The sequence below is a fragment of the Numenius arquata genome, chromosome 12, assembly GCF_964106895.1.
Source record: "Numenius arquata chromosome 12, bNumArq3.hap1.1, whole genome shotgun sequence".
NCBI classification, from domain to species: Eukaryota; Metazoa; Chordata; class Aves; order Charadriiformes; family Scolopacidae; genus Numenius; species Numenius arquata.
Window position 1 is genome coordinate 2,111,856 of NC_133587.1, and position 26,007 is coordinate 2,137,862.

The window sequence follows — 26,007 nt, forward strand, 5'->3', positions numbered from 1 at the left end:
GGCAGGGGCGGGCGGCGGTGCGGGGCCGGGGGCCGGTGGCGGGGCGCAGATCGTACCATCTGCGGCGGCCCCCCCCGCGCACTGCGGCGGGGCTGAGCGCGGCCAGAGCGGGCAGATAATAACAATATTATCGGAGCCGGGAACGCGTATGTGATAGACACGGTAAAAAAAAACAAAACAAAAAAAACCAAAAAAACCCACCCAGTCCACCATGTCGGTTGCCTTTGCTTCTGCTCGCCCAAGAGGCAAAGGGGAGGTCACCCAGCAAACTATCCAGAAGGTAAAAAAGCATGCTTTTCTACCCAGGATTTCGGAGGTTTATTCCGCCGCCGGTGGTGCCGCCGGGAGGCCGGGGCGGGCGGAGCGGAGGCGGAATGGCGAGGGCTGCGGAGACGGACGGCTGGAGAGAGAGGTGTGGGGGAAGGAGGAGGAGGAGGAGGAGGAGGAGGAGGAGGTGGAACAAAGCGAAGGTGCGAAGAGAGCGCGGAGGAGCCGGGGGCTGAGGTGGCGATGGCACCTGGTCCCCGCGGGTCGCGGAGGGGAGACGCCGCCCGAGACGCGCCGGGACCTGCGTTAATGTCTGATGGCATGTGGGCTTCTACCACCCCCACCCCCCCTCCAAATCCAACCTAAAAAAACCGAATTAAAATAAAATCTTCAATTTGCAAGGGTTTTCTTTTGTACTGGGATGCAGGATTTTACTCTCTCCGAAGATAGAGGGAGCACCGATCGCTGGTGCTGTGTTTTTCACGTACTATTCTTATTATTATCGGTGATATTTGTTGATGTTCAATGGCAAACAAAGGTTTTGGAAGGTTTCTCCCCTGTGGGGGCCAAAGCCGCGTTTCCCGGTGGGGAAGGGGGTCGTTCCGACGGCAGGGACCGGGCAGACACCGACACCCCTTCCCCGGTGCGGCAGAGGGTCGCGGTCAGCGGGGAAGAGGCTGGAAATGTCAATAAAGAACATGCATGTTTTTACTTTGCCCGCTATTTGTCATTTGTACAGGGTGTTTTGGGGTGCTCCCCCCCCAGCACGGGTGCTGTGTGTGGTGCGGGGGCGGCCAGGGGGGGTGCGCTCTCCGTGGCCCCTTCGGAAAGAGCCAGCGGAGAAGAAGTGCCATTGCCGGTACCGCAGTTAACCATCGGCGGGGGCTTGGAGCCAAACCATCATCTGGTGCCAATTTATGCCTTCTAGGGAAAAAAAACCCAAGGCACCCCAGGGGCAGAGTGGGACAGGACGGAGATTAGGGCAGGACAAACTGCCGGAGGAGGGACGGACGAGGTGACTCGAGTCTCAGGAGACTGTGTGGGAACTAATCCTATTTTGCGTAGCTCTTGCAGCACACGTAGTATTGTGAACTCGTTAATTTTAAATACTAAATTATTGCCTTCTCAAGGGGTAAGTTTTTCTCTAACTGGCAGATTGGTTGGGGTTAGCACAGAATTTCATAATTCGGATAGTTTGTACTGAAAACCACGGCTGTATCCACAGACAAAGGGCAGCCAAAGAATCCTCAGTTTGATTTCCAAGCCCTTTTCCTTTTGCATATTTGTGAACTTTGTGGAGGCTTCAAAAATGTTATTTCTTTACCAATAACGCTGTAAGAACCCGCGTGGAGCCGTTTCCCATCTCGGGTGCACTTGCTGGGATGTTGCTTCAGGGCGGTCGGCGGTGGTGTTGGCTGCGGTGATGCCGAGGAAGGGACGCGCGGTGACGGGATGGGCTCCGTGGGCACGGGTAGTGCTGGGGCAGCGAGGGAAGGGGCAGGGGCTGGCGAACAACCCCCAAAGTCCTCATAAAGGGAGCTTTTTAGAGCACATGCCGATTTCCTTGAAAAACAAGGTTATTCCTATTCGCATTCGTAATATATAGGCAGCTTGTTTTTATTTATTGACTCAATTTCAATATTCTTTCAAAGCTGTTACGATTCCAGTACCAACTATTCCTAAAATAGCTTTCACGCGGAGGGAGTTAGAACTTTTGACAGGACAGCAGTGATGTCTTGATGATGCTTTGGAACAGTTCATCAAACAGCATTTGCAGGGCAGGAAACTTCTGTTTCTTCTGTGTAATGGAGATGAGGACTCCGATCTTTTTTCCTGGTAAGTTAGGAAAAGAGCTATTCCCCGTTCCTCTTGCAGTAAGCAAAATGTCAGTCAGGTAACCGTAGAAGCACAGCCCTTTTCTGACAAAGGTAGCTGTAATATTGCTTGGATTCTTGCTGCTGAGGCCACATCTTAACCGAATGGGAAAACGTCAGTGGCATCTGTCGTGCAAACGGAAAAGGACAGGTTTATATTCTTTGCTAATTCTCTGTACAGAATTTCCACTGAGACAGGTGAAAATTCTGTGTGACAACGAAACAAGGAGCTGCCCTGTGTATCAGGCGGGAGGGTTTTCTCTTAAAATCACAGGCTGCACCCGGGTTCCATGGGCACGGGCACACGGGCAGGGGGAACACGGACTCCCCCTGCCAGCGCTGGAGAGCAGGGGGACAACCTGCCTGGGCAGCCACAGCATCACCCCTGCTCCTCAGACCCCCTGTCACCGCGGGTCCCAGCCTGTCATGGACTGGGGGGGTCCAGCAAAGTTAAGACCAACTTGGAAATCACCAGCCAGAAGCGGGACAAGCCGAGTTCTCCAAGGGAGTGACTCGCTGGATCGCAGGTCCATCGGGAACACTCTTCTGCTCCTTTTCCCATCATCTAGCCCTTGTCTGCATCTGAATGGGTCAAGAATTTGTTCTGATCAGAGCACCAACCTACACGGATAAATTCACCTTTAACTCGTATGAAAACATCTTATTCTTTCCTCAAGGGTTCTTCTCTCCTGCCAGCCCAGTGGCTCAAAGGCCCAGTCTTGCAGGCGCTTACCAGCGGTGGTACCTACGAGCTGTACTGGGTTGGGAGTTTTTGCCAGAGGCAAATCTAGTTTGTAAATACTGTTGTTATTTTCTCCATTCGTCCACCTGCAGAAAGCTTGCCGCAGTCACAGGAAAGCAAGGGGGGAAGAGACAAACTATTGTATTTGAAATTTGAAAACAAATCAAAGGGTATTTTAAGCTTTTAATTCTATTGTAAGTCCATTAAGTAAAGGTCAGTGGTCATTTTGCCCAGCAGCCCTGATTCCCTTGGAACGAGTCAGTCACTAGAATTTATTGAATGACACTGAGCCAGCAGCCACCGATACACATAAATTAACTGATGTATAATAACTCTGTTTTCATTTTAAGCCCTCCCTGCATTAGAACTGAACTACCCCAAAGGGCACATTGGGGTGCAATTCTCTTAGACGTGGTTTCAGCAGATCCAGTAATGCAAATTTTATACTTCATCAAGCTCAGTAGTCAGCACACACAGGAAAACCCGTAGGTTTAAATCGCTTGAAGGTAATAAAATCTGAAGTTTTGGAAAGGGCTGGGTGGTGTTTTCGGATGAGGCAGAGGTATTTCATAGTGAAGGTGTTTTCCTTCTTCAGCAGAAAAATCTCTGCGATTTACGGAGCAGAAGAGGTAAGTCCATTAATTCTTCTGTGTTGCGTATTTCAATTAACTCCTTTAAACATAATGGTTCATAAGGGAATGACTTGAAAAGCACAATCTTGTGGCTCAACAGAGTCACGTGCAGGTACTTCGTAATGTCCCGAGGCAACAAAACTGCACAAAACACCCGCCACAGCCAAGAAGGGTGAACGTGGAGCATCACAAAACCACGGGACTTTAATAGGATTCTCCTAGTAACGTGTTTTGATTGTATTTTTTTCATGCAGATGCTAGATGAAAATCACCACCTAATACAGTGTATTATGGATTATCAGAGCAAGGGGAAAACCGCAGAATGTACTCAGTGAGTATTGCGAGTTTTGGAGCGTGTTAGAAATGTTTGGTGTGCTCAAGAGCAGCGCTATGAACAGTTCTGTTCACTCGTCACTGAGAAAATAGTTGGACTACTTTTTTAGATTGACTTGCATTAAGAAATGTATATTGTTCTTGGCACAGAGGGTTTTCCTGAAGTATTTGAGTGTTTAGTATTTACAATATTTTTAACAGATCGTTTATTAAAATAATTATAAACAATCGTAGTTATTGGACCACTTGCTCTAAGCAGATTCATTAAATTAAAGTAGAATCAGGTACAAAGTTAGTAAGATATTTTCATCAGAAAGTAATTAAATGTTAAGGATCAGCCATGTGGTTATCTGTGGCTAAAACACTGTGCCTGTAGACATACCAGTTTGTAGCACTGCTGACTATGCCTAATCTTGAATGCAAAATACTTTTATAACCTCAAGGAGTAAAATCTCGGTCAGGAAGAAGAGCCAGTCTGCCCCATGAAAGGTCAAGTTCTGGGGCCAAACCCAGAAAGCTGTACTTTTAAAAAAATGGTCTAAAAAAGATACCTTTTATGAGAGAAGTCACCATTCTGGCTTCATTTTTCCCACTTCCCAGCCATTTTCCCCTTACCAGAAGAAAACTCATGCTAAAAAACGCATTTTCTCCTGCTTTCTTGGAACTGTCCCCGTTCCTAGAAGTTTGACTCGTCCCTTTGCGGGGTGGCCCAGCTGTTGGTTTGCTTTTGGATGCCCTCCTGCTCTTTATTATGAGCTTTTCCAGTTCATTGACAACTGTGAAGGAGCATAAATGGTTCTGGTGGTGCTTACTTGAGTAAACACTCCAGTTAGAGCACTCTTGAAAATAACCTTGTTCTCAGCTTGCTGGCAGGGCAAACAGGTTTTGGGTTTGGGAGTTCTGGAATTTTATTACCAGTAGGACCCTTGTTAAGCAGAGGAAGAGGAAGTGGCTAATTGTTCGAGCAGCTGCCAGGTGTCACTGCTCAAAGAGGGAGCTCCCGGCGGCTTCGCAGTTCACTCAAAATGCTTTCGAAGGAGAGTGTATTTTGCTCTTCCCTTCCCCCAGGTTTACCCATTTGTAGAAGAGGTGTTGAACACACCGATCCTTGATGAAAAGCGTGACAGCACAGATACGGGTCATTACTATTGCTGTTTATTATGACAATGAAAAGTCAGCTAATGTAACTTAACTAATCATTTGTAAATAGCAAAAAAAAAAAAAAAGAGAGAAAGGTTTGGAATTGTCTGTATTGTTAACCCTTTCCAAATAAGCTTTACTCCTTATTCTGTAGATACCAACAAATCTTGCACAGAAACCTGGTTTACTTGGCAACAATAGCAGATTCTAACCAGAATATGCAGTCCTTGCTTCCTGCTGTAAGTACCGGTGCGACCATCAGATACATTTACTGTGCCAGAGGGAAATGGTCTTTGATTCTGTTACTGATCACTGTCTATAAAGCATTTTTTACTAATTTTTTCCAGCTAAAAGTTTTGAAGTGGTCAAGTAGACCACTGAACAAATCGAAAGTTACTTTTACTGTGTTTAAAACACATGATTAGGGACGTTTGTGTTAATCTCTGTTTCCGTAGCTCAAGTTCTCTATACTGTAAATGGTGCAGTGGTACAGATCTGAACAGGTTCCATTTGTTCCAGATTCATTATTCTTTGCCTGTCCGTACTGTGTTCTTTCCTCAAGAAAAAATGCCATTTTTATGTCAAAAATGTAATTCAGCATTTGGACATTGGTTTTGTCTTTAAACATTGTATTAATCTTGCTAAATGGATTGATTTTGGAGGTATCCCACAAAATACAGCATAGCTTTATGCTTGAGAAAGGTCAGTTTGTCAACACCCTTCTGTGTCTCCTTTGCTCACGGACACCCCCCCAGCGGTGGGGTTCTGAGCAGCACAAAACAAAATTCATGTGCGTACGGAAGAAGGGGCACAGAAGCCCGACTCTGCTCTAAGCCCAATTTTAAGATCTCCGCTGTGCTTCCTGCCGGCTTCTCCGTGTGGTGCCGGACGTCACTCACACGGTAGTCACACCAAGAAAGGTTTACGCAAGCCAGCCCCCAACGTGAAGGAAGCACATATTTAGTTGAGGCAGTTTTTTAGTCATAGTCAGGCTAATTTGGGGGATTATTATTTTTCTAATTAAAACCTAACAAAAAAAAAATTAGCTTCTCCTCCTTGTTATTTGCAGCCACCAACGCAAAACATAAACTTGGGCCCCGGAGGAATGACTCAGAGTGCATCCAACCAGTCTCTCCATTCGCAGAGCAATCTCAGCGATGCCATTGGGACGGGCCTTCCTCCTTCCTCCCTCATGCAGAGCCAGATTAGCAACGGTGAGCTCCCGGCCCCTTTGTGCTGCTTTGCTGTTGCTTGGCAACAAAATCATTAATGCAGAATATACTCACAGAGCTGTAAAAGACCTCTCCGAACTCACCTTTCAGGCATGTGGGGATTTCAGGCGCACGCTGAAATCATCACAAAATGGCTACAGTCAGTGATGATGTTGGCTTCTGCAAGGTCTCCAATCTGCTCAGTATTTCTAGAGGGGAAATTAAAAACATTTTTTAAAAAAAATGCATAATGAAAATCACCAAGTAAAGATGCATCCAAGTTTTTAGTAAGAAAAATGATATATTGTGGTATTTTTCTCTTGGAAGTGGTGGGTTGGCCAGGGTAAAATGGAATTGCTTGCATGACTGACCGCACAACCGAGCCTTTAGATTGCACAGACCTTCCATGGCACATCCTTCTGAGAAATCATCTGGTGCTGCATCAGTCTTTGTCCTCTACAGCAGCTCGCAGGGACTGTACTACACAGCCAAAGAGTTTGCACAGGCATTTCAGAGGAATAAGATAATATACTTTGCCTATTTGTTTCTTTTATTCATGCAACTAAAAAGAAACTAATTGAAAGACATTTTTTTTTTTTTTAACTGTGCATTTTATAGAATGAATAACATGTTTATTTATTTTGTAGTTTGTTGTTATTTAGTCAATTCTCATTTCTGTGGGTCTTTCCCAGAGTGACAAAGAGAGAAAGCAGATTCTATAAATAGAAATATCTGATTGTAAAATCACAGACCTTGGCAGGGGGACTCGGGAGCAGATGCAAGCCATGAAATTACTTCTGACTTTTTAAAAATCTATTTGTGGTCAAGCTGATAGTACCTTTTAAACTAATGGATGAAGTACCTACTTTAAACAGTTACAGCTTGTAAAGTGAACTTATTAAATTTATCTGGGCCTTCTTTTTGAAAGATTTATTACCTAGTATAAGTATTATAATAAGTCAGTCAAAACATTGCTTTGTGTTACTAAGAATCTATATTTTCAGTGTTATTGTTGGCTGGGTTTTCTTATTTGCCCCCCACCCTCCAGTTGTCTCTAGGAATTTAGTGTGGGTGGGAAGAACCAGTCCGGCAGTGCTGGAGACTGGACTGATGGGGGACTGGGACCCCCACACCCTGGGGCTGGGGGACACTCCGTGGTTGCCAGCCTCTCCTGCTACTGTCCCAGTGCCAGCTAGAATGGAGTTAGCACAGCGATGCTGGATGACACAGCCATCTGGATGTGCAGATAGACTTTGGGATGGAGAAATTACTCCACATTGGTCAACAATTGCTGGACAGTGTTTTTTGGAAATTAGGAGTAAATATGCACAAAGAATTCCAACATACGTAGGGCTCTAGTACTTGTCAAAATTTCTCATCTAATGGCAATAGAGATGAAAGTCTGTAATGAAGAGGTACAGCTTTGTAAGAGAGGGAAGAACAGGGAAGAAACAACAGAAGCTACTACATTTTATCCTCAGTCAGGACTTTACAGGGATCACCTCTGCAGGACAGTAACTGGGTAATTCCCTGATACACGGGAACTCTCCGTAGTGGCAGCTGGCTCAATTGTCATGATAATTCTGCTGGTGGGGACAAGCTGAAAACCAACCCACTGAGATTTCAAGTAGTCCACCAGCCACAAGTCAGTGATTCTTCCTGGCACAGCCCTGCAGGCAAACCCATTACATTCAATAAGCCGACCAGTGAAACTCGGCTGCCTCTGGACAGAATCGGGCCCAGCTGAGAATTTTAACTCTTCAGAAATCATGAGTGAGGCCTTTCAAAGAAAAATCCAACTGCCTTAGATTCATGAAAATATGAAAGAGGTTCAATGCTTTGTATTTATCTTATTGTTTTCGTGTTTTTATTTAAACACTTTTGGTCATGCTTTCATATTTTCACTTATAATCACAAAGTAGCCAAACTTTTTTCTTTTTTTTTTTTTTATTTTTTGCTTTGAAGAAGGCCAAGATTCTCCTAAGTTTTCCCATGCATACAGGGCAAGGTTTACCAACACTCGCTTCACTCCATCTCTCACTCAAAGCAGCTACTGGCTCCATTCAAACACCACATGGTGTTGTGTTGCACAAGTACAAGTATCAGCTTTGCAAGACCCACAGAAACTGGAGTGAAACACAGGGCAAGATCTCTCTCACGATTTATTGAGCTGGCTCTGCTGATTTCAGTAGAGCTGGCTCTCTTTATCTCGAGTTGAAAATGCTGCTAGCATCTCTCCATCAGAGGAAAATATAATAATCTACAGCAAATTTTCTCATTTTGGTGTCTATTAATACCATTAAGAGTAATTAATGAGGCTTGTACTAAGAGAATTATACACATTTTTCAGTGGCTGGAGATACACTTAGTAACTGCGAATTAAAATATCATTATCTAAACATTACAATATAATTCTGTCTCTTCTAGGGATCCTTCATGTCTTCCATTCTACCTAAATTAATTTAGATTGACAACAATACACACTGTCACAACTTAGATAGTAACAATACACAATGAAAACAACTTTCCAAAACTCATTCACAAAAGTATTTACAGCAACAAACAACAAAAAAATTAAGAAGCAGATTCTCCCCAATTTTAGTTACCCAACAGCGATAGAGTTTTAAAGAATAAGCATACTGCCGGGGAAGCAGGATGATACAAACTCAGGGTACAATTGGAGCAGTCTGATGATTAAGTGCAGTGATGTTGGAAAGGGAGTACCGTAACAACAGGGATTATTACAGTGACCTGGAAAATTTATTGTCACCATCTGTGTGAAGGGGGAAGAGGAATCGACAGCGGGACAGGAGGAAGGAAAGGACAAATTTGCGAAGGCAAATGTTTCCAGAGTCCGTGTATTTTCTGAAGTATCTGAAATTACTGGCATTTGTTAATTCTGCTGCCTGCTGCCGGTGAGGAACTGGTTGTAGGGCATTGCTGCTGGTTTTGTTCTTCCTGTCTGCAATTCTGTACAGCCTGGCTCTGGCTGCCAGGAAGAGGGGGATCACTCTAACTGTGCAGTAGGCAGTTTCAATTTGTCTGACATAACAGGGAATTTAAATAATGAGGATTTTTTTTTGTTTGTTTTGCCTTATCGTAAGGTATTTTAGAAAGGCCGCGAGGGCTTTAATGCTCACTGTACGTTGCCAATAATAGCACAGATTTTCTTGTTGCTCTCTTTAATTTTTCTAGGTCCCAATCACGTGTCTATGCAGCAGTCAGGCCAGAACACTATGCCCACGACCTCTCTGAGTATGACTGTCAGCAGTCATGGAACTGGGCCTGGTTATAGCCATACAGTGCCTGCATCTCAGAATGTGCCAATGCAAGGCCAGGGGTCAATAGGCAATTATGTCTCTCGAACAAACATCAACATGCAGTCTAATCCAGGTAAACTCCCTCTTCCTCCTTCGGGGCCAACTTGACTTTTCAGTGACCTCAGAGGTTTACCACACATGAATTTGTTCTGTAAATATTTTCTGTAGACAGCGACAAACATACACGAGGAACAGACAGCTTTAAGACATCTCTGAATTTCAAGATGTCAGGCACCAGTGTAAGTCAGAACAGTTTCAGACTTGCTTTAACTTACACAGACTTGCTATGAGTTAGCAGTGAGTTGGGGGAAAGAGGGTTAGCTTGAGGTGCAGCAGCACGATCTGATAGCCCCTGGCAACAAATCCCTCAGCTGTGGGAGGGATTGGAGAAGCACCTTTATCCTAGCTTAAAGAGGCCACCAGAGAGCATTACACACTTACTCTTTGTACATTTTTTGTTAGTTTGTTGATACTTCACACTGCTTGCAGGGCATAGAGAGACTAGCTGACAACTCGGGATTAATCTCTTAATTTGTAAAAACATTTGCTACTGAGTATTGAATGGGATGTCCAATGCTTAAGAATTCTTCCTGACAATATGAAATTTCGGGATCAAATAAATCCTAGAATGTTAGTTTATTTCAACTGTGTAATCATCAGGTATACAGTAAGTTGAAGAAAGAGTTGATTAGAAAAGAAATGCAGCAATGAATTAGTCAGGAGGTAGAGAGGAACAAGCATCAGTTCTTATTTCTTTCTTTAATCCTACTGTCATAGTGATTACATGATTTTAAATAAAATAATAATAATCATGGCTAGATGTATTTTTAAATGTCTGACTGAAGCAAGTGGCAAGAAGTGACCATATAATAACATCCTTTCTGGATTACAGTGCAAAAGAGTTAAATACACGGAGTAGGAAAACATCTCCCCCTGTGGAAAATCCCCAGAATGATCAGGATGCATGTTAGTTTAAAGTTTTAACTTGCTTCCGAAGAGACTAGGGAGAGAACTGTCACATCCTTTTAGAAAACAGTGTTTTCCATGTACGTTGTAGTCTCCATGATGCACCAGCAAGCAGCGACGTCGCATTACAACTCGGCGCAAGGAGGCAGCCAGCACTACCAGGGGCAGTCCTCCATCGCCATGATGAGCCAGAGCAACCAGGGCAACAGCATGATGGGTCAGCGACCAATGGGCCCTTACAGAGCTTCGCAGCAAGGTAAAACCCAGTATTAGATTAGCGATATAATTAGTATTAGATTGATGATAAGCAGCCCGTCCTGTGGGGTAGGTAAGTCAGCAAAATTTCCAAGTCACATTAATGAACAGGGAATCTTATCCGGGAACAGAGGAAATCTGGAATGGTGGAAGTAGCATGACAATCAGATGAACTTTAATCTATTTTCAAGATTTATCTATTTAATTATTTCAGGTGTTTAGAAAAATAATTCTGTCTAAAAGGGATCACATATCTCTAAAGAAAAGATGAACAATTTGACATACAGCTCACTCAAGCCACTGGGAATCTTTTCAGTTCTTTCAAATGGTATTGGATCAGCCGTAACATGGCACAGTTAACAAGGAACACATTTCTGCAAAGAAGATATAGTTTGCCAGCAATTAGTACGAAAAATTAGGCCAAGGAAAGGAAAACACCAGAGGATAACTACCATGCTCTAAGGCTTCTCTGGAAAAAGTTCTAAGAGGTAATAAAGCTGCTAGACTGATTCTAACATAAACTGATTTGCTAAGAAACAAATTAATACATTAATTAAAATATATTTAATTCTTTCTGTGCTCTTGAGCGTGGAATACATTCCTGTGCTTTCTAATAACTCCTATTAGTAAATGAAATGTAGCCATTACTTTCAGTATTGCCACAAAGTGAATGGTTTTAGGGCATGTTACTGACCATCGCCTAATTCAATTTCAACCGGCTTTGTCTGAGAATACAAGTTTATTTCCTTTTTCTAGTGAGAAAGACATCTTTGAAACTGCTCTCAACATGCATAGCTTGCTTACTTATCTAGATGTAAACACTGTTTTCTTAAAAAAAAAAAATCAGATAAGAAAAAAAATATCCCTTAGGAGTCCCCGGGCTCAGTTTGCACTCTCCTGTCTTTGCCTTGCAGGTTCCTCGCAGCAGTACATGGGTCAGGAAGAATATTACAGTGAACAGTACAGTCATGGACAAGGCTCCTCAGAACCTATGAATCAGCAATATTATCCAGACGGTAATTCCTCTGAGCTGTAGTCACTGTAATACTGCTAAAGCCTAGCCCAGCATGACTTGCCATATCCAAGGACATGGCAAACCCATTACGATTCACGTCCAATTTAAATGCTAGAAAATTCTAATCCCAAGAGATGGGAGCCTGGTACACAAACGCACACATCACTGCATCCTGCTTCAAAAAGAGCACAAAGCCAAGTTTGGATTAGTAAATGCGAGAGATTTATCCATAGGTGTGGCTTTCCTTGCCATGTGTTAAACCTCCTGTCTAAGGGGTCTGTATTTCCTCTTAGCCTCATCTTTGTGCATAAGTAGCTTCACAATAAATGTGTTCAACAATGTATCTCTAGTAATATTAACAATGTGCCTGATAAATCTTTGCAATTCCTTGCAGGACATGGTGATTATGCCTATCAGCAGTCATCCTATACTGAGCAGAGCTATGACAGGTCATTTGATGACTCTACACAACATTATTATGAAGGAGGTAGGAAAATAAATTGGCAATCTTTGTAAAGCAAAGCTCTAATCCGCTAAAATACTAATGGAATGCTTATGAAAATGTAAAATATGAGTTGCAGTTTCTGCATCACTAACTGCTACTTAGCTATATTCAAGGAGTGTCCAGGAAATGGAATTTAGCTAGGTATAGCATTTTTTATACCAACACCACTATATCAGACTCTACACACAGTATCATGTCACTCACTGTAGTGTGAGGCAGTCATGCTGTGCGGCCTCATGGGATCAATAATGACTTGTGTGGAACCTCATTCATTAGAAAAATGATCCTTGGTTGTAGCTGAGCCAGGTGGAATTATAGCTATGGATATTGAACTTTTTTTGCAGTAAGAGAAAAGACTTCCAGGAGATCAATATCCTCCACTCTTACAAAACTGCTTAGCAATTTATATAATGCAAATAAAAATGGCTGTATTAAAGTAAAAGGTTCTGCTGACAAAGATAAACTAACGCACTGCAGTTAGAAATGGCGTTCAGAGCTGGAAAAAATGGCAGCCATGAAAGGAAATTTCTCTAAGAAAGCCTACTGGTTAATTCCAAGACCAGCTTTTTTTAATCTTGCTTAATCCACCTTACAAATTGTGAAAAACAACGGGTTAAACGAAACTAATCTTTGAAAATTACCAGTACTATCAGTTTGCAATTCTACCACTAAAAAACTCTCAACAGTAATATGTCAGTAATGTCAGTGATCCTATTAAGATATCTGAATTCTAAATTAACTGCAAAGTATTAACTATTATGATACAGCGAGGTGGCATTTAGGAAAAGCAGTGTCACCTGTATCGTCTCGTTTCATTTTGTTGTTTCAGGATACTGCAAATGGAATTTCCATCATAGGTGTTTCAAAAAATACCAGGAACAACTAGCTAAGTGGTCTTTCTGGGATATATGAACAAACATTGTTATCAGGAAGAGAATACGGTGGGAGGGCTTCTTGAGAAACCGGCTATTTAGTCTGGTACCCTTATCTTTGTTACTTGGTGTTTTTCCTCTGAAACACTTCTGGGATAAAAAAAAACAACAAAAACCTTTAGGGAACAGGTTGCTCGTTTGCTTGTTTAGTGATGTGTATAAATAAACAACTCTCTCCTGTTCAAAAGACCTAAAAATCACTGAAGACATAAACTCATCATGATTGGCAAAATGCAAGCATCTGTTTCTGAAAAGAGTACTTGTTTATGAGTTCCAGGCCAAGGCCTCTTTGTTTTCCTTATGATTCGCACGCACAGTGAAATACCTGCCTCATCTTTAACCAAACTATTTCAATTTTTCCCTCATTAGGGAATTCTCAGTACAGCCAGCAGCAGGCAGGGTACCAACAGGGAGCTGCACAACAGCAAACATACTCCCAGCAGCAGTACCCAAATCAGCAAAGTTACCCGGGACAACAGCAAGGATACGGTAAGAAAACTGTCAGTTTTTGCAGTACTTCATCCTGACGCCTCCATTCCTAAGCTAAAATACGCTGTAAACTATTCCCTTGATTAACCTTGGACATCCCCATACCAAAACTAGCCACAGAACATAGCGTGAAAAGGGGTTCTGAGCAGGAACATACATTAGCATAGCGCTGCATTCCATACTGTTACGTTAGCATCCTGCACCCCTCTCTCTTGTGAAACAAACATGGAAAGTTGGAAAATACACTTTTGCCTCCTGTTGACTTCCTGGTCAGTGTCAGCAGGAGGTGACTGCCTGGATTCTCAGGCCTCCTACACAGCCAGTAGTTCTGAGCTGACATGAAAAAATAACATCAACAATCCAGACAGTCACTACTCCCTCACTTAAACCTCTTGCAACATCATCGGGGTTTTGTTCCTTGGTGAGGGACTGAGGCGAAAGGAACAACGTGGAAGTGCTTTGAAGGGGCTCTCGAACCCTTTGGATCACCAGGGGCGGAGTTGCCCACTGTCATCAAAAGAATCCGAGTTTGATGTCTGTCTCTGAGTTTTCTGACCGATGGAGGCAGCTTGTGTGTATCCTCAGCCGTTGGGAGAAAGAAACCATTTTGGGTTATTAAGTACAAAAACAGGGTCTAGAGAGCTTGGAATAATCTAAATCTTAGCTTCAAGGCGAGGGATTTCTTGTGAATCTCCCAGATGTGTTGGTACTTGACCTTGAACTGGCAACGTTAATCAAACTTGATAAATTACTGCTGCTATAAACAGCAAACTCATTCCAGAAATGCAAATTTTCATGAAACAGAACCTACATGCCTAAAAATGTAATTAAATTATTAACATCTGACTCTGCAGTACTAGTGGTTTGGACTACTCAAACCAGATATATTCTGTGAAACTAAACCCAAAATTCAGCTTATGATGTTAAAATCTGGCTTCCTTTTTGTAAAGGTTCTCCTTCATAAAAATCCACTGATAATGCTAAGAAGTAAGTGCACATAAAAGTCTATATACAGAATATACAGTCCCAAATAAATGGCAATCAATATCCCTGTGCAGTTGGGTGTCTGATTTGCATGTTTTTAAAAAGTATCTCTGTATGCAAGAAATTTCTTAGGCTCTGCCAGGTCAGCAGTGCTTATGGTGGCACAGCCTGATTAAATAGGAAATTAAATGTGCAATTGTTACTAAAATAAAGGCCAGGTAGCTTGTATATAGGTAATTGAGCTGTGCCAATCCAGATTTCAGGTAGGCAAATCATTTAAAAGTATATCACATTTCTGCACAAAGCTTAGAGCCTGAAGTTTCCACTGCTGCAACTAGATCATTATTAGTATTAACATTTTCTAGTGTAAAGCTTGAGGGGAGGTCTGTAAAATTTGCTCCCAGTTCATACTCGCAGAGCTTACCTTGTTCCTATCATGTTTTACATTATGTTACCATAAGAACTCCCCCTAGCAAATTAAGCCTTAAAAATAGATCTCACTGTCTCCTCAGGTCCTGCACAAGGAGCCTCTTCACAGTATTCCAGCTACCAACAGGGACAGGGGCAGCAATATGGAAGTTACAGAGCTTCTCAGACAGGCCCGTCCGCTCAGCAACAGAGGCCTTACGGCTACGAGCAGGTAAATTGTCTAAATCTCTGCCATGAAAAACCAGATTTAGCTGTTAGCTTTGCATATAAATCTGTCTGATAGTTTGGGGATACTTCAGTGGGTCTTTCAAAATTCATAGACCAAAAGAAACTGTCTAACTCACTGTTTGTAAACCTCTGATACGTTACTCTCCAACATTTTTATTTCTCTCTCTTTTATAGGGACAATATGGAAATTATCAGCAATAAAAGAATACGATCCCGTGTCAGATTCATTTCAATAGTATCTCCATCTTTTGAACTGGATGTACAGGCAGTTTTGATTAATTGTAATATGTTGGTTACCCCTTAGCACAAAGCAGCGTCTGTATGTGAACAGTGTTCATTTCATGCTGGATATGAAGCAGTGCACTACTGGTAACAAGACAATGCTTTAATGGTTTGATATTTGGTAGTGTGTATAGTACTGTATGTTGATACAATGCAGAAGTTTTCCATTTACCCCCCTACCCTGCCCCATTCTTGATGTTTCTAAATAGCTTTAGGATCATTTGATCACAGTTGTGCCCCATTCTGGAAAACAGCCAGGTTATTCTGCAGTCTGGCTCAATACAAAGCCATTCACTCATAGCCCAGTCCAGAGAAGTATCCTGTGGGAGGTTATTGATGGTTTTAACTGAATGCATTGAAAGAATACCTGCCAGCCTCTCAAATCCACGGCTCTTAACTTTACTTCTTCAGAATAAGGGCATGGATACATCCCTTAGGTGAAGACAGTTCTATGCTAGATGATAAAAATTAAAATGAACTGCAATTTCTGCAATACCTACCTACCTACCCGAGTCTTATAATTCAGTAATCTGCCTAAGTCCACATTTCTGTTGTAAAAGGTACAGAAAGAGGATCAAAACCTGTATTCAAGGAAATGTTAATCACTAGAGGCACCTTTTATATATCCATGTAAACTAAAGTATTTCTATCGTGGAAAGAAAAATAGAGGAGAGCTCTGAGATCTGCAGTGTCAGCCTACTAGATGTCAATATTGCTTCATATTGTGCTTAGCTGAGAAAAACTGGCAAAACTCCAGTCTTAAACATGCTACTCCAAATTTTATAACTCACATATACATTTTCATGCCAAATTATGCAAGCAGGTGGCTGGCATCCTTCGTTATTTCTGATTCTTCCATTGCCCTTGCTCAGATTTTCCAGCAAGCATTATAACCATAAATATTGTCAAATCTCTTGGTTGGCTGTTCTTACAGCTCATTATCATTTTTATTTTTCTCCTGTAGCTTGACAGAAATAGGTCAGAAGTAAAAGGAAAAAAAAAATCCATCTTCATTGCAGATAAGAAAGTAAATTCAGCTTTAATTGTGAAACAATATTATGCATATAGAGAGGGGAACTATTAATGGGGTCAACCAGTGAGAGAATACCTATAGAGGGAGAACTTAGAAATAAAAACTAGTGGTATGTAAAAGCCAGTATGAACAATGTAAGTCACTTCTATTCAGTTTTATATGTTCTTATAAAGTGTTGAAAAAAAAGCACTTGTAAAGTGCTTATATAAGTGCTGAATGAATTACCAAATTCTCAGAGGCAAAAGGTGAGGATGACTATACTCCATGAGCATTTTTTAATACAAGATTAACTGCAAATTTACAATATAGAGTAAATACACCCTCCGTAGGATTTTCTCCTTTTCTTTGTCTGAAATGGTGTATTTACAAGATTTCAAGTTCTAGTACTTTATATTTTGAAAAACCAAGACCACAAGGGAAAAAAAAAAGATCTCTCAATTCATTACTCTTTTTTCCTGTAGCGGAAGGTCTTTAACTGGACAGCTGAAGAGTTGACTATTAAATGTTGTCCAAGCACTGCCCTTGCTACATTAATGATTTCAATTACTGATGAAAATAGAAGACATTTTTTTAGTCAGTCTTGATTTCTCTCACCTTCCCTGCTGGTGTTTTCATACAAATAAGTACTCTCAAATAGCAAGGAACAGAAAGGAAGTAAGATTGTTTTCTTTACAATATATTAATATTACAGGTAGCCAGAAGAATGCAATATTGCTCTTTGCCAGCTTGGAAATATGCCTTTTATGTGGTTTTGGAAAGTGCTGAAATACTTTTGGGAGAATACAAACAACACTTAAAATGAAACAGCAACATTACATCAATCTGAAATGTCTTACATTAAGAACTTCTTGAATGTTGTGTATATAATGTATTTGAAAGAGCACTTTGGAAATAGTTTGTACATTTATTTCCTAATTTATACATGATTTTTGGTGTTAATATTTATAATTGTTAATAACAAAATGTTTATTTAATGTGTCGTCCATTTTTATGTATTAATGTGGAAACAAAGTGATGCCAGCATTTTGACCTCTTCCATTAATTGTATCATTTTCTGTTTTGTAATACAGAATGCTTGAAAAGTGTTTAGGTTAAAAACTATCTGAAAACAAAGTTGGTGGTACTTTTCTTACAACACGGGACATTTGAATGGAAACATCAGGGGAGACTTCCTTTGAGCTGCGCCCTCTCCCCTACTTCTCCAATACACTTCACAGATAATTATATATAATGAAAGCTGGTCCTAGCTTTCCAGTTATTTAATGTGCAAAGGTGAGATGCTCTGTGTGTACAGATTGGGTGTGTGTAGGTAAGAGCTCACCTCATGGTGTGGGGGGAAGGCATGCGGCAGGCAGACTGACGGTGCAGGGCTCCAGGGGCCGAGGGAGACTCCACAGGGGGCTGGGGGACTCCTCATGGGACCGGGGGAGACTCCTCAGGGGGCTGGGGGACTCCTCATGGGACTGAGATGGACTGACTCATCATGGGTTCGAGGGCAGAACTCCTCAAGGGGCCGAGGAAGAGAATCCTCAAGGCGCAGAGAGGGACTCCTCAAGGGGCAGAGATGGACTCATCATGGGGCTGAGGGAGAGACTCCTCAAGGCGCAGAGAGGGACTCATCATGGGGCTGAGGGAGAGACTCCTCAAGGGGCAGAGATGGACTCATCATGGGGCTGAGGGAGAGACTCCTCAAGGGGCTGAGGGAGAGACTCCTCATGGGGCAGAGATGGACTCATCATGGGGCTGAGGGAGAGACTCCTCAAGGCGCAGAGAGGGACTCCTCAAGGGGCTGAGGGAGAGACTCCTCAAGGGGCTGAGGGAGAGACTCCTCATGGGGCAGAGATGGACTCATCATGGGGCTGAGGGAGAGACTCCTCAAGGGGCAGAGATGGACTCATCATGGGGCTGAGGGAGAGACTCCTCAAGGGGCAGGGACCCCGGTGGGTCAGTCACCGAGCCCCACAGGCGGCGCTGTGTTACCTCAGCCGTCGCAGCTCGCCCCAGACCTACTGCGGGGACAGCGACTTCCAGCGCCGCTAAGACCGCAGCGGGCAGGACACTCTCCGGGCCCCTGAGGGACGGAGATCCCGAACCCGGGTCCCCCCACACCGCTCTTCCACTCATCCCTCACGGGTACCACAGACCTTTGTGCGTACCCCGGCGCTCGGACTCCATGCTCTGCCTGGGGCGGCCGCTGTGAGGCGCGACGGGCGGCGCGGCTGCCTGAGAGGGAGCGGGATGCTCCTTCCCGCGCTTTCTCCACAGCGGCGCCTGCGCCTGCGCGCGGCCGGGGGCGGGACGGGGCGGGGCGGGGCGGGGCCCGGGCCCTGCCGGTGGTTGCCCAGGCCATGCTGCCACCTCGCTGGGCCGTGCTGGCCGGCCAGGCCCTCACGGGGGTTACCAGCGCCGTGCTGCCGCCGTGCCGAGCTGTGCTGGCCGGCCGGGCCCTCCCGGCGGCTGGCGGTGCCGCGCTGGGCGGCTGGTCCCCGTGGAGGCCGGCCCTTCTCCTTCTCCTCAGGCCGGGGCCGGCGGGGGGCCGGCAGCCGACTTTCTCCACGAGCTGCGCGAGGTGCTCAAAGAACAGGCGGCTGAGGCAAAAAAGAGTCATTTCGGAAAGGAAACTGGTGAGTTCTAGAGTAAATGAGCTGTCAGTGTGCGGTGCAGTCACCTTGCTGGGCGGTCACCGCCCAGGCGCCTCAGGAAACAGCGTACCCGCTCCTTGCCGCTCGCTCCTCACAGCGGGCACATACGTGCTCTTGATGTGAGGGACTGTTTTTTCGAAAATCTGATTAACTTTGTGAATAGTGAGGAAATAACTGTGCCGCGAGGCAGTCCCGGTGCTCGGAGCGGTGTGGGTGCCCTGAGCCGCGGCTGGGAGTGTCCACAGGTCGGGAATTATGTAGATTTAAAGCTAAAATACCGTTATGTCTCTCACTGGTTTTACAGTCTCACACAGTAGTCAGCTGCCAAACAGACAGCATTTTATGTCAGAGAAACTGCGGTGTCCTGGAACTCTTTATGGTTTTTTAACGCTTTTAGGGAAAACCTTATTTTCTGATGATCAATAAATCACTTCCCATTTAGTTTCTTGTCTCGCCGTGTGGGGGTGCCAAATACTTTTCTAAAGAGGCTTTTTAAGAAATCACTGGTCATGGTATAACTTTGATTATCAACAGTTAAGGTGGTTTTATTTTCAGTTGTTCATCTTGGTATCATAATACTAATAAGACTTTTTCTCCTTCACATACTGTTTGGGCTGTTTAATTAAAGTGACCCTTGTTGCTCATTCTCGTTAGGAAGTCCCTTAGTAATTGACAGAATTTGAATGTTGCCACAGTCAAGGTCATGCTTTCTCTTTCCATCCCAGTACACAAACAATTTCACCTGCCTCTATGAATGTACTTCTCTAATACTTTCCCTGGGGGATTTCAGCCCACTTCCTGGGGATGAGTAAATATCATTAAACCTGTTTTGCCGACAGAAAAGCTAAAACATAGCACAGCATAATTAGTTTGCCAGAAGTCAAATATTAAGTTAATGTCAGAAATAGAGCCAAGATCAGGAATTCTCTTTACACTATAGTTTTTTTTTTTAGCCCTTGAGCAACTGGTTGGGGCATATATTAAGATTTCACCTACTTACTTTGTTTGTAAATACTTTCTATTCTTTGTCTTTAATATTTTTCTTAATTGTTAGAAGATTGAAGTTTGCCTTGATTTCATCACCTGGTATAGAAGGCATGAATCAGGATGAGAATATCCCTCTCACACATGTACTATGTCTTTTTTGCAAATTTCAGTTTGATTTAAAGAGGTAAAAAGTTTATGTATATAATTTTTTAAAAATTTTTGTTTTCATGAGTAGGAATGCAGTTACTGTGGGATTTTGGCTTACAGTGTGGCAGCTCTCTTGAGCTACCTGTCAGCATCATGTAACTGTATTAAAGAGATACTCTTCTTGTTATTAGTTCCCTTAACGCGAGTTTTGCACTTTTGATATCTGAGCTGCTGCATTAGGGTGTATCAACATAGTCTCAGGCAAGTACTTTTGAGAGGTTTCTTAAAAAATACTTGAACAGTTAGATCTGTTTTTCTTTAATATTGTACTTAATAGGCTGGTTTTAGTTGATGTGTGAGTGGCAGCAGAGTTCCGATTTCTTTGTTTTGTTTTTTTTTTTTTTTTTGCTGTTGAATAGAACTGATGATGACCTAGCAGGTCTGCATATTACTAAGTTTTGCAGAGCAATCAACTTGTTGGAAGGTGACTCTGATACACTGTACTTAAAGGGTACAAACCCCATCTTTGTTACAGACACGCTATTTTGTGGATCACCGGAAGGTGCGTGTGGTTGGAGGACAAGGAGGAGGAGGGGGTCATTCTTTTCATAGTGAACCCAGAAAAATATTTGGAGGTCCTGATGGTGGAAATGGAGGTGATGGGGGTCACGTCATTTTGAAAGGTAAGACTTACTAAATGTGTTTTGTTTTGTGTTGTCTTATCACTTAACACCTCACCCCCCCAGCAAAAATAACCCTAGAACACACTGTTTGTATGGTGGGAGATGGTAAATGTCAAAGATGTTAAAATGGTTATTTCTGTGTAATAACCATTACACAGGCTTTGCTTTTTAAGCTTTGTCCTGAGCTGTGGTAGCAGGAACATAAGTGACACTGACAGCCTTAGAAAGCATTTTGAAAATGAAGATATTTTGCAGACGTTTTAGTGGCTGATGCATGACTATGTTGTGATAAGGCTGGGATCTGATCAAATTTCACTCTTAAGATGGATAAAGCTGCTTCTGCCACCATCCTGCTGAAAAATCTGCTAATTTAGCAAATGAATTTTCCAGAGGATTTTGTAAAGGTTGATTTTGGAATGACCACGTAATAAAGTGCATAGTTAATAAACCTAAGTAAAGGCAGTTAAACTTCTTCACAACCTAAGTTAATATTAGTTTTCCCTGATAAGTTATTGTTGAGACAGTAAATAGGATATGCATTCTTGCAGTATTAAAAAAGGGAAAGAACAGTTAAAAGGTTGCTCTTCTGTGCCTGTTGTACTAACACAATGAGTTTAAAATGCACCTATTTTGCTTTACAGCTGACCGGCAAATGAAATCACTTTCTTCAGTCCTCCCCTTCTATCAGGGTTTTCATGGAGAGAAAGGAGGAAGAAAAAACTGTTACGGAGCTAATGGTGCATGCATGTATGTTAAAGTAAGTAAATTAAGCTTGCATGCTAGCGTGTTAGCTTTGTATGAACATTGTGGATTTTCAGGCTGGGTGACCTTATTGTGAGAAAATGTGCTTTTTATCAGGGAGCTTGTGTGCTGTCTCTGCTGAGACAGGGCTGGTTGGCACACGGGCGGATGAAGCTGTTTTAAGTCATTTGTAAAAATTAGACTTTTTTGGAATGTACATCTGGCCAATTCTGATTTGCTTTACTTCTAGGATTCATATGCCTAGAGCAATCACAACACAGAAGTTCTTAAATAGGAACAGACTTTTTTTTCTTCTTTTTTTTTTTTTTTTTTTTCAACGTGCCTGTTTTGGTGCACACCTACAATATGTTTCTCAGCTCACTACTGTGCTTAGGTTTCTCTGCATAAAAGGAGAGAAAGGGTTATGGTACTGTTAACATTTCAACGAATTGTAAATGCCTGATAGTGCTCTTTGGGTCCAGAAAGTGAGCCTCATGAAAGTCCACTTCTCTTTCTGGATTCCCCAGCTTGAGAATACGAAGGACTGATTTTCAACAAATCTGAAATCTGCTGGTAAAGAGTCTGCTGAGGACAGCTCTGCTGCAGGCTTTGAGCTGCAGTGTAACGCTTGCATCTCTCTTCAAGGTCCCTGTGGGTACATTGGTTAAGGAGGATGGGAAAGTTGTGGCTGACCTCACCCAACACGGGGAAGAGTATGTTGCAGCTTATGGAGGAGCTGGAGGGAAAGGCAATCGCTTTTTTCTTTCCAATGAAAACCGAGCTCCAACATTATTTACTCCAGGAGAGCCAGGTCAGGAAAGGGTCCTCCATCTGGAACTCAAGACAACAGCTCATGCAGGATTGGTGAGTGTCGCTGTGGTTCTTCAGCTTCCTTGTGGGATGACACTTGACTGACTGAAGAAATAATGTTTGATAACATTTTTGTTAGCCTTTTGGCTTGCTGCTTTAGAGATGCAACTCGATGCATTCTCACTGCTACTTGGTAGAAGGGTGTCCAAAGTGATCTGCAGAGCTGTCACTCTCTTGCTACTTGATGTCATCCTACTTTCACTAAAATCAACACTATATATAGGAAAGCGATGTGCAAGATTCATCAGCGATTAATAGATTCACTGAAGATGTACAGCAGGCTTTGTCTGCTGGTTCTGCAGATGAACAGTACAGTATGGAGAGTTCTTCTAAATTAATTTCTGTTTTCTTGGTTTTTTTTTTCTTAAAATTGATAAAGTTCAACTCATCTTCTATTTCACCCTTATATTTCTCTTTTTACAGACACTAAACATTCCACTTTGTTAGTGCCAGATTTAGCATCCTCTGAAAAGAAAATACTATTTAGACATGAATGCTAAGTCAATTTAGGGCTTAAGCTGTTTTCATTTTTAAGTATGGAAATGTTTTAACACCAGCTGGTAAAGCAGTTAAAATTACATTTTTTTTACAAAGAGTTCTTGCTGTAGTTCGACAACTGCAGAATAACTGGCTGGTCTAGCAGAACTTTGTGAATTTATTTTGAGACTGAGAAAAGAGTTGGCATTGATGGATCAATACATTTGATTCTCTGACCAGCTGGACACTCTGGTCCACCTTTTTTTGGCACTAATTTGGAAATCTGAGATTAATCTGTTCTGTTCTTCACTTCCTCAAGAATTCAAAGCGTCTGACATCAGCAAATAGGAGAATTTAGGATTTGATCTATTTTCATCTGGGGATTATTGACCATCTCTGTAGCTTTCACATATCAACTATTGGATATCCCAGAGTAATTTCATTTCTAGGATAGGTTTGTTTAAATTGTGCCTACTTCCCAAAAGGCCAAGTTGCAATTTAATTCGTTCATGTCGAGACTATGAAGAGCTGTAAAATCCCAAACTTGTGGGCAGTCTTTTTACTTACAGGCCAAGCTGTGTTACTGAATCAGGGACAAATCCAATTCTGAATTATTTTGGAAAATAATAAATCAGAGAACACAGTTAAAATGGGAAGTGCAGAACAAAGCGTAATAACATTATTTCAGGGTAGAAGACATCTTACGGTATATATGTTTTTGGCTCTGAACAAAGTGAATACTTAAGATGTCACAAAAAAAGTTAAGGGGACCCTTCTATGTTTGATTTGTTTGATGATTATGAGAAAGTACTCATATAAATAGAACAGGGCTTAGTAGAAATAAAAAAGGGAAAGCAGGATGCTTTTCAGAACTAAGTATGCAAAATTAATGTTCTTAGATTCATGCTCGAAGAACCTTGTCTCATCTGTAAAAGCTTATAGGGTTTTTTAATCGGGATTAATCTACAACTGTGGCTTTAATGAGTGTTTGTATTCCAGGTGGGCTTTCCCAATGCTGGCAAATCCTCCCTTTTGAGAGCAATCTCCAATGCAAAGCCAGCAGTGGCTGCCTACCCTTTCACAACCCTCAATCCCCACGTCGGCATTGTCCGCTACCAAGACTATGAACAAGTAGCAGGTAAGGATTGCAGTACATTGTGTGTGCCTTGGTAGCGATTTGTGTCACCTGGGTTGGTCTTTGAAATGCTGCACAAGTTTAGCATTTCTGTAGAATTCTTGCTAGTTCCAAAGAACTTCAAACAAAACAATACTGAAAGCCCATTTCACGTTGACTTACATGTGCCCTTAATATCAACCTTGCTATCTGCATTCTGTCCTCGCTGGAATAATCTAAATTTAGGGGTTTTAAAGGATAATAGCAGCCATACTTAACATGAGGTAAGCTTTAATATTGATGCTTTGAGATGTAATTCTAAAAGTACTTGCACTGGCCGGTAAAAAAGATAGGGATTTTTCTGTTTTATAGCATCTGTTGGATTCACTGTGATATTTCCCTCGTTGTAGTTGCTGACATTCCTGGCCTAATCAAAGGTGCTCATCAGAACAGGGGCCTCGGGATGGCCTTCCTGCGGCACATTGAGCGCTGCCGCTTTCTCTTATACGTGGTGGATCTCTCCGTGTCTCAGCCATGGATGCAGCTGCAAGACTTAAAATACGAACTGGAGCAATATAAAAAAGGATTGTCTGAGAGGCCTCGTGTTGTCATCGGGAATAAGATTGACCTTGCTCAGTCCAGAATCAATCTGCCTCTCCTTAAAGAACATACAGATGACCGGGTCATTGCACTGTCCGCATTGACGGGACACAACCTAGAGGAACTGCTGTTGCATTTGAGAGAACTTTATGATGCTTACGTGAAGACAGAACAATCACGAGGGCAAAGCCCAGTCAAGTGGTAGGAACCACAATTGCTGGGAACTGTACTGGAAGGAGGAAAAAAAAAAAAAAGTAATTTGATTAGATGGCATCTGTATGGTTTTGTTTTGGGTTTGGATTTATTTATTTTTAATGCGTGGGTCACAGCATGTGGATTTGTTCTGGACTGCTGCATTGGAAAGATTTGTTTATTTCTTCACCTTTGGGGCATCTCAGGTGTTCTACAACAAAATTTGAAGATTGTAATCATGATGGGTATTGAATTGGAAACCTGGGTCATGTTTGGCATTAGATAGCATTCTCTTCATTCCATAATGAACTATCTGGTAGAAAGGACTGAAACTCAGGATCTGCAGAAGATGCCGTCTTGCTTTCTGAATTGGAGTGAAGTGACTTCTCAATTTTCACTAACCAAAAATTCTAAAATAAAAACTGATGTGGTCCCATGTTTATTTGTTTGGATTTTTTTACACCATAACGACTTTCAGTCATCTCATAAACTTTTCTCCTGATTTGTTTGTTTGCTTTTCCTCAGGAGGCACAGGTGCTCAATGTTTTTAGGGAGGAGCAGTATGAAACAGCTGCAATTAATGATTCAGATTATTTCTATGTTGGTATAAATAATTAACTATCTTTAAATGATGGCAGGAGCTAAGTAGCTGTATAAACTGGCCAGGGAGCAGTCATTTGAGACTCACTTCTGAGTTCTTCTCTAGTTTCTTTGAGGAATCTCAAGCAATCTTCTGAGAAATCCAAGGCTTAGATATTCCAAGTAAAAGAAAAATTGAGTTTTCTGCTCCCCACCTCCCCCCTTTTTTTTTCCTATGACATTTTGTGGATGGTATTCTTAAACTTTTGTTCTCTAGAAGTTCAGATGGACTGGCTATAGCTGGAACGGGTCAGTCTTGTTCAATCTCTAAATTAAAG

The 26,007-nt window shown here is 42.4% G+C and overlaps 2 protein-coding genes across 2 annotated transcripts; both read left to right on the plus strand.

Annotated features, from left to right (window-relative positions):
• The first annotated feature begins 109 nt into the window (after positions 1 to 109).
• SS18L1 (SS18L1 subunit of BAF chromatin remodeling complex) lies at positions 110 to 17,742 on the plus strand. Its single transcript, XM_074157129.1, has 11 exons — positions 110 to 280; positions 3,770 to 3,846; positions 5,143 to 5,227; positions 6,058 to 6,202; positions 9,395 to 9,592; positions 10,577 to 10,741; positions 11,655 to 11,756; positions 12,150 to 12,242; positions 13,562 to 13,681; positions 15,178 to 15,305; positions 15,497 to 17,742. The coding sequence occupies exons 1-11, from the start codon at positions 212 to 214 to the stop codon at positions 15,521 to 15,523; spliced, it is 1,209 nt and encodes a 402-aa protein (XP_074013230.1). The 5' UTR covers positions 110 to 211; the 3' UTR covers positions 15,524 to 17,742.
• Positions 17,743 to 18,943: 1,201 nt separating this feature from the next.
• On the plus strand, positions 18,944 to 25,525 carry MTG2 (mitochondrial ribosome associated GTPase 2). The gene is made up of 6 exons (XM_074157287.1): positions 18,944 to 19,261; positions 20,949 to 21,096; positions 21,738 to 21,853; positions 22,483 to 22,701; positions 24,184 to 24,322; positions 24,709 to 25,525. The coding sequence occupies exons 1-6, from the start codon at positions 18,986 to 18,988 to the stop codon at positions 25,101 to 25,103; spliced, it is 1,293 nt and encodes a 430-aa protein (XP_074013388.1). The 5' UTR covers positions 18,944 to 18,985; the 3' UTR covers positions 25,104 to 25,525.
• Positions 25,526 to 26,007: the final 482 nt, after the last annotated feature.

Excerpts from the sequence above, each read along its gene's own strand:
- MTG2 (XM_074157287.1), top strand. The coding sequence starts at position 18,986 with ATGCTGCCACCTCGCTGGGCCGTGCTGGCCGGCCAGGCCCTCACGGGG. Across the intron at positions 21,854-22,482 it reads GTGCATGCATGTATGTTAAA|GTCCCTGTGGGTACATTGGT; the intron begins GTAAGTAAATTA and ends TCTCTCTTCAAG. Across the intron at positions 22,702-24,183 it reads CAACAGCTCATGCAGGATTG|GTGGGCTTTCCCAATGCTGG; the intron begins GTGAGTGTCGCT and ends TTTGTATTCCAG.
- SS18L1 (XM_074157129.1), top strand. The coding sequence starts at position 212 with ATGTCGGTTGCCTTTGCTTCTGCTCGCCCAAGAGGCAAAGGGGAGGTC. Across the intron at positions 6,203-9,394 it reads GCAGAGCCAGATTAGCAACG|GTCCCAATCACGTGTCTATG; the intron begins GTGAGCTCCCGG and ends TAATTTTTCTAG. Across the intron at positions 9,593-10,576 it reads CAACATGCAGTCTAATCCAG|TCTCCATGATGCACCAGCAA; the intron begins GTAAACTCCCTC and ends TGTACGTTGTAG.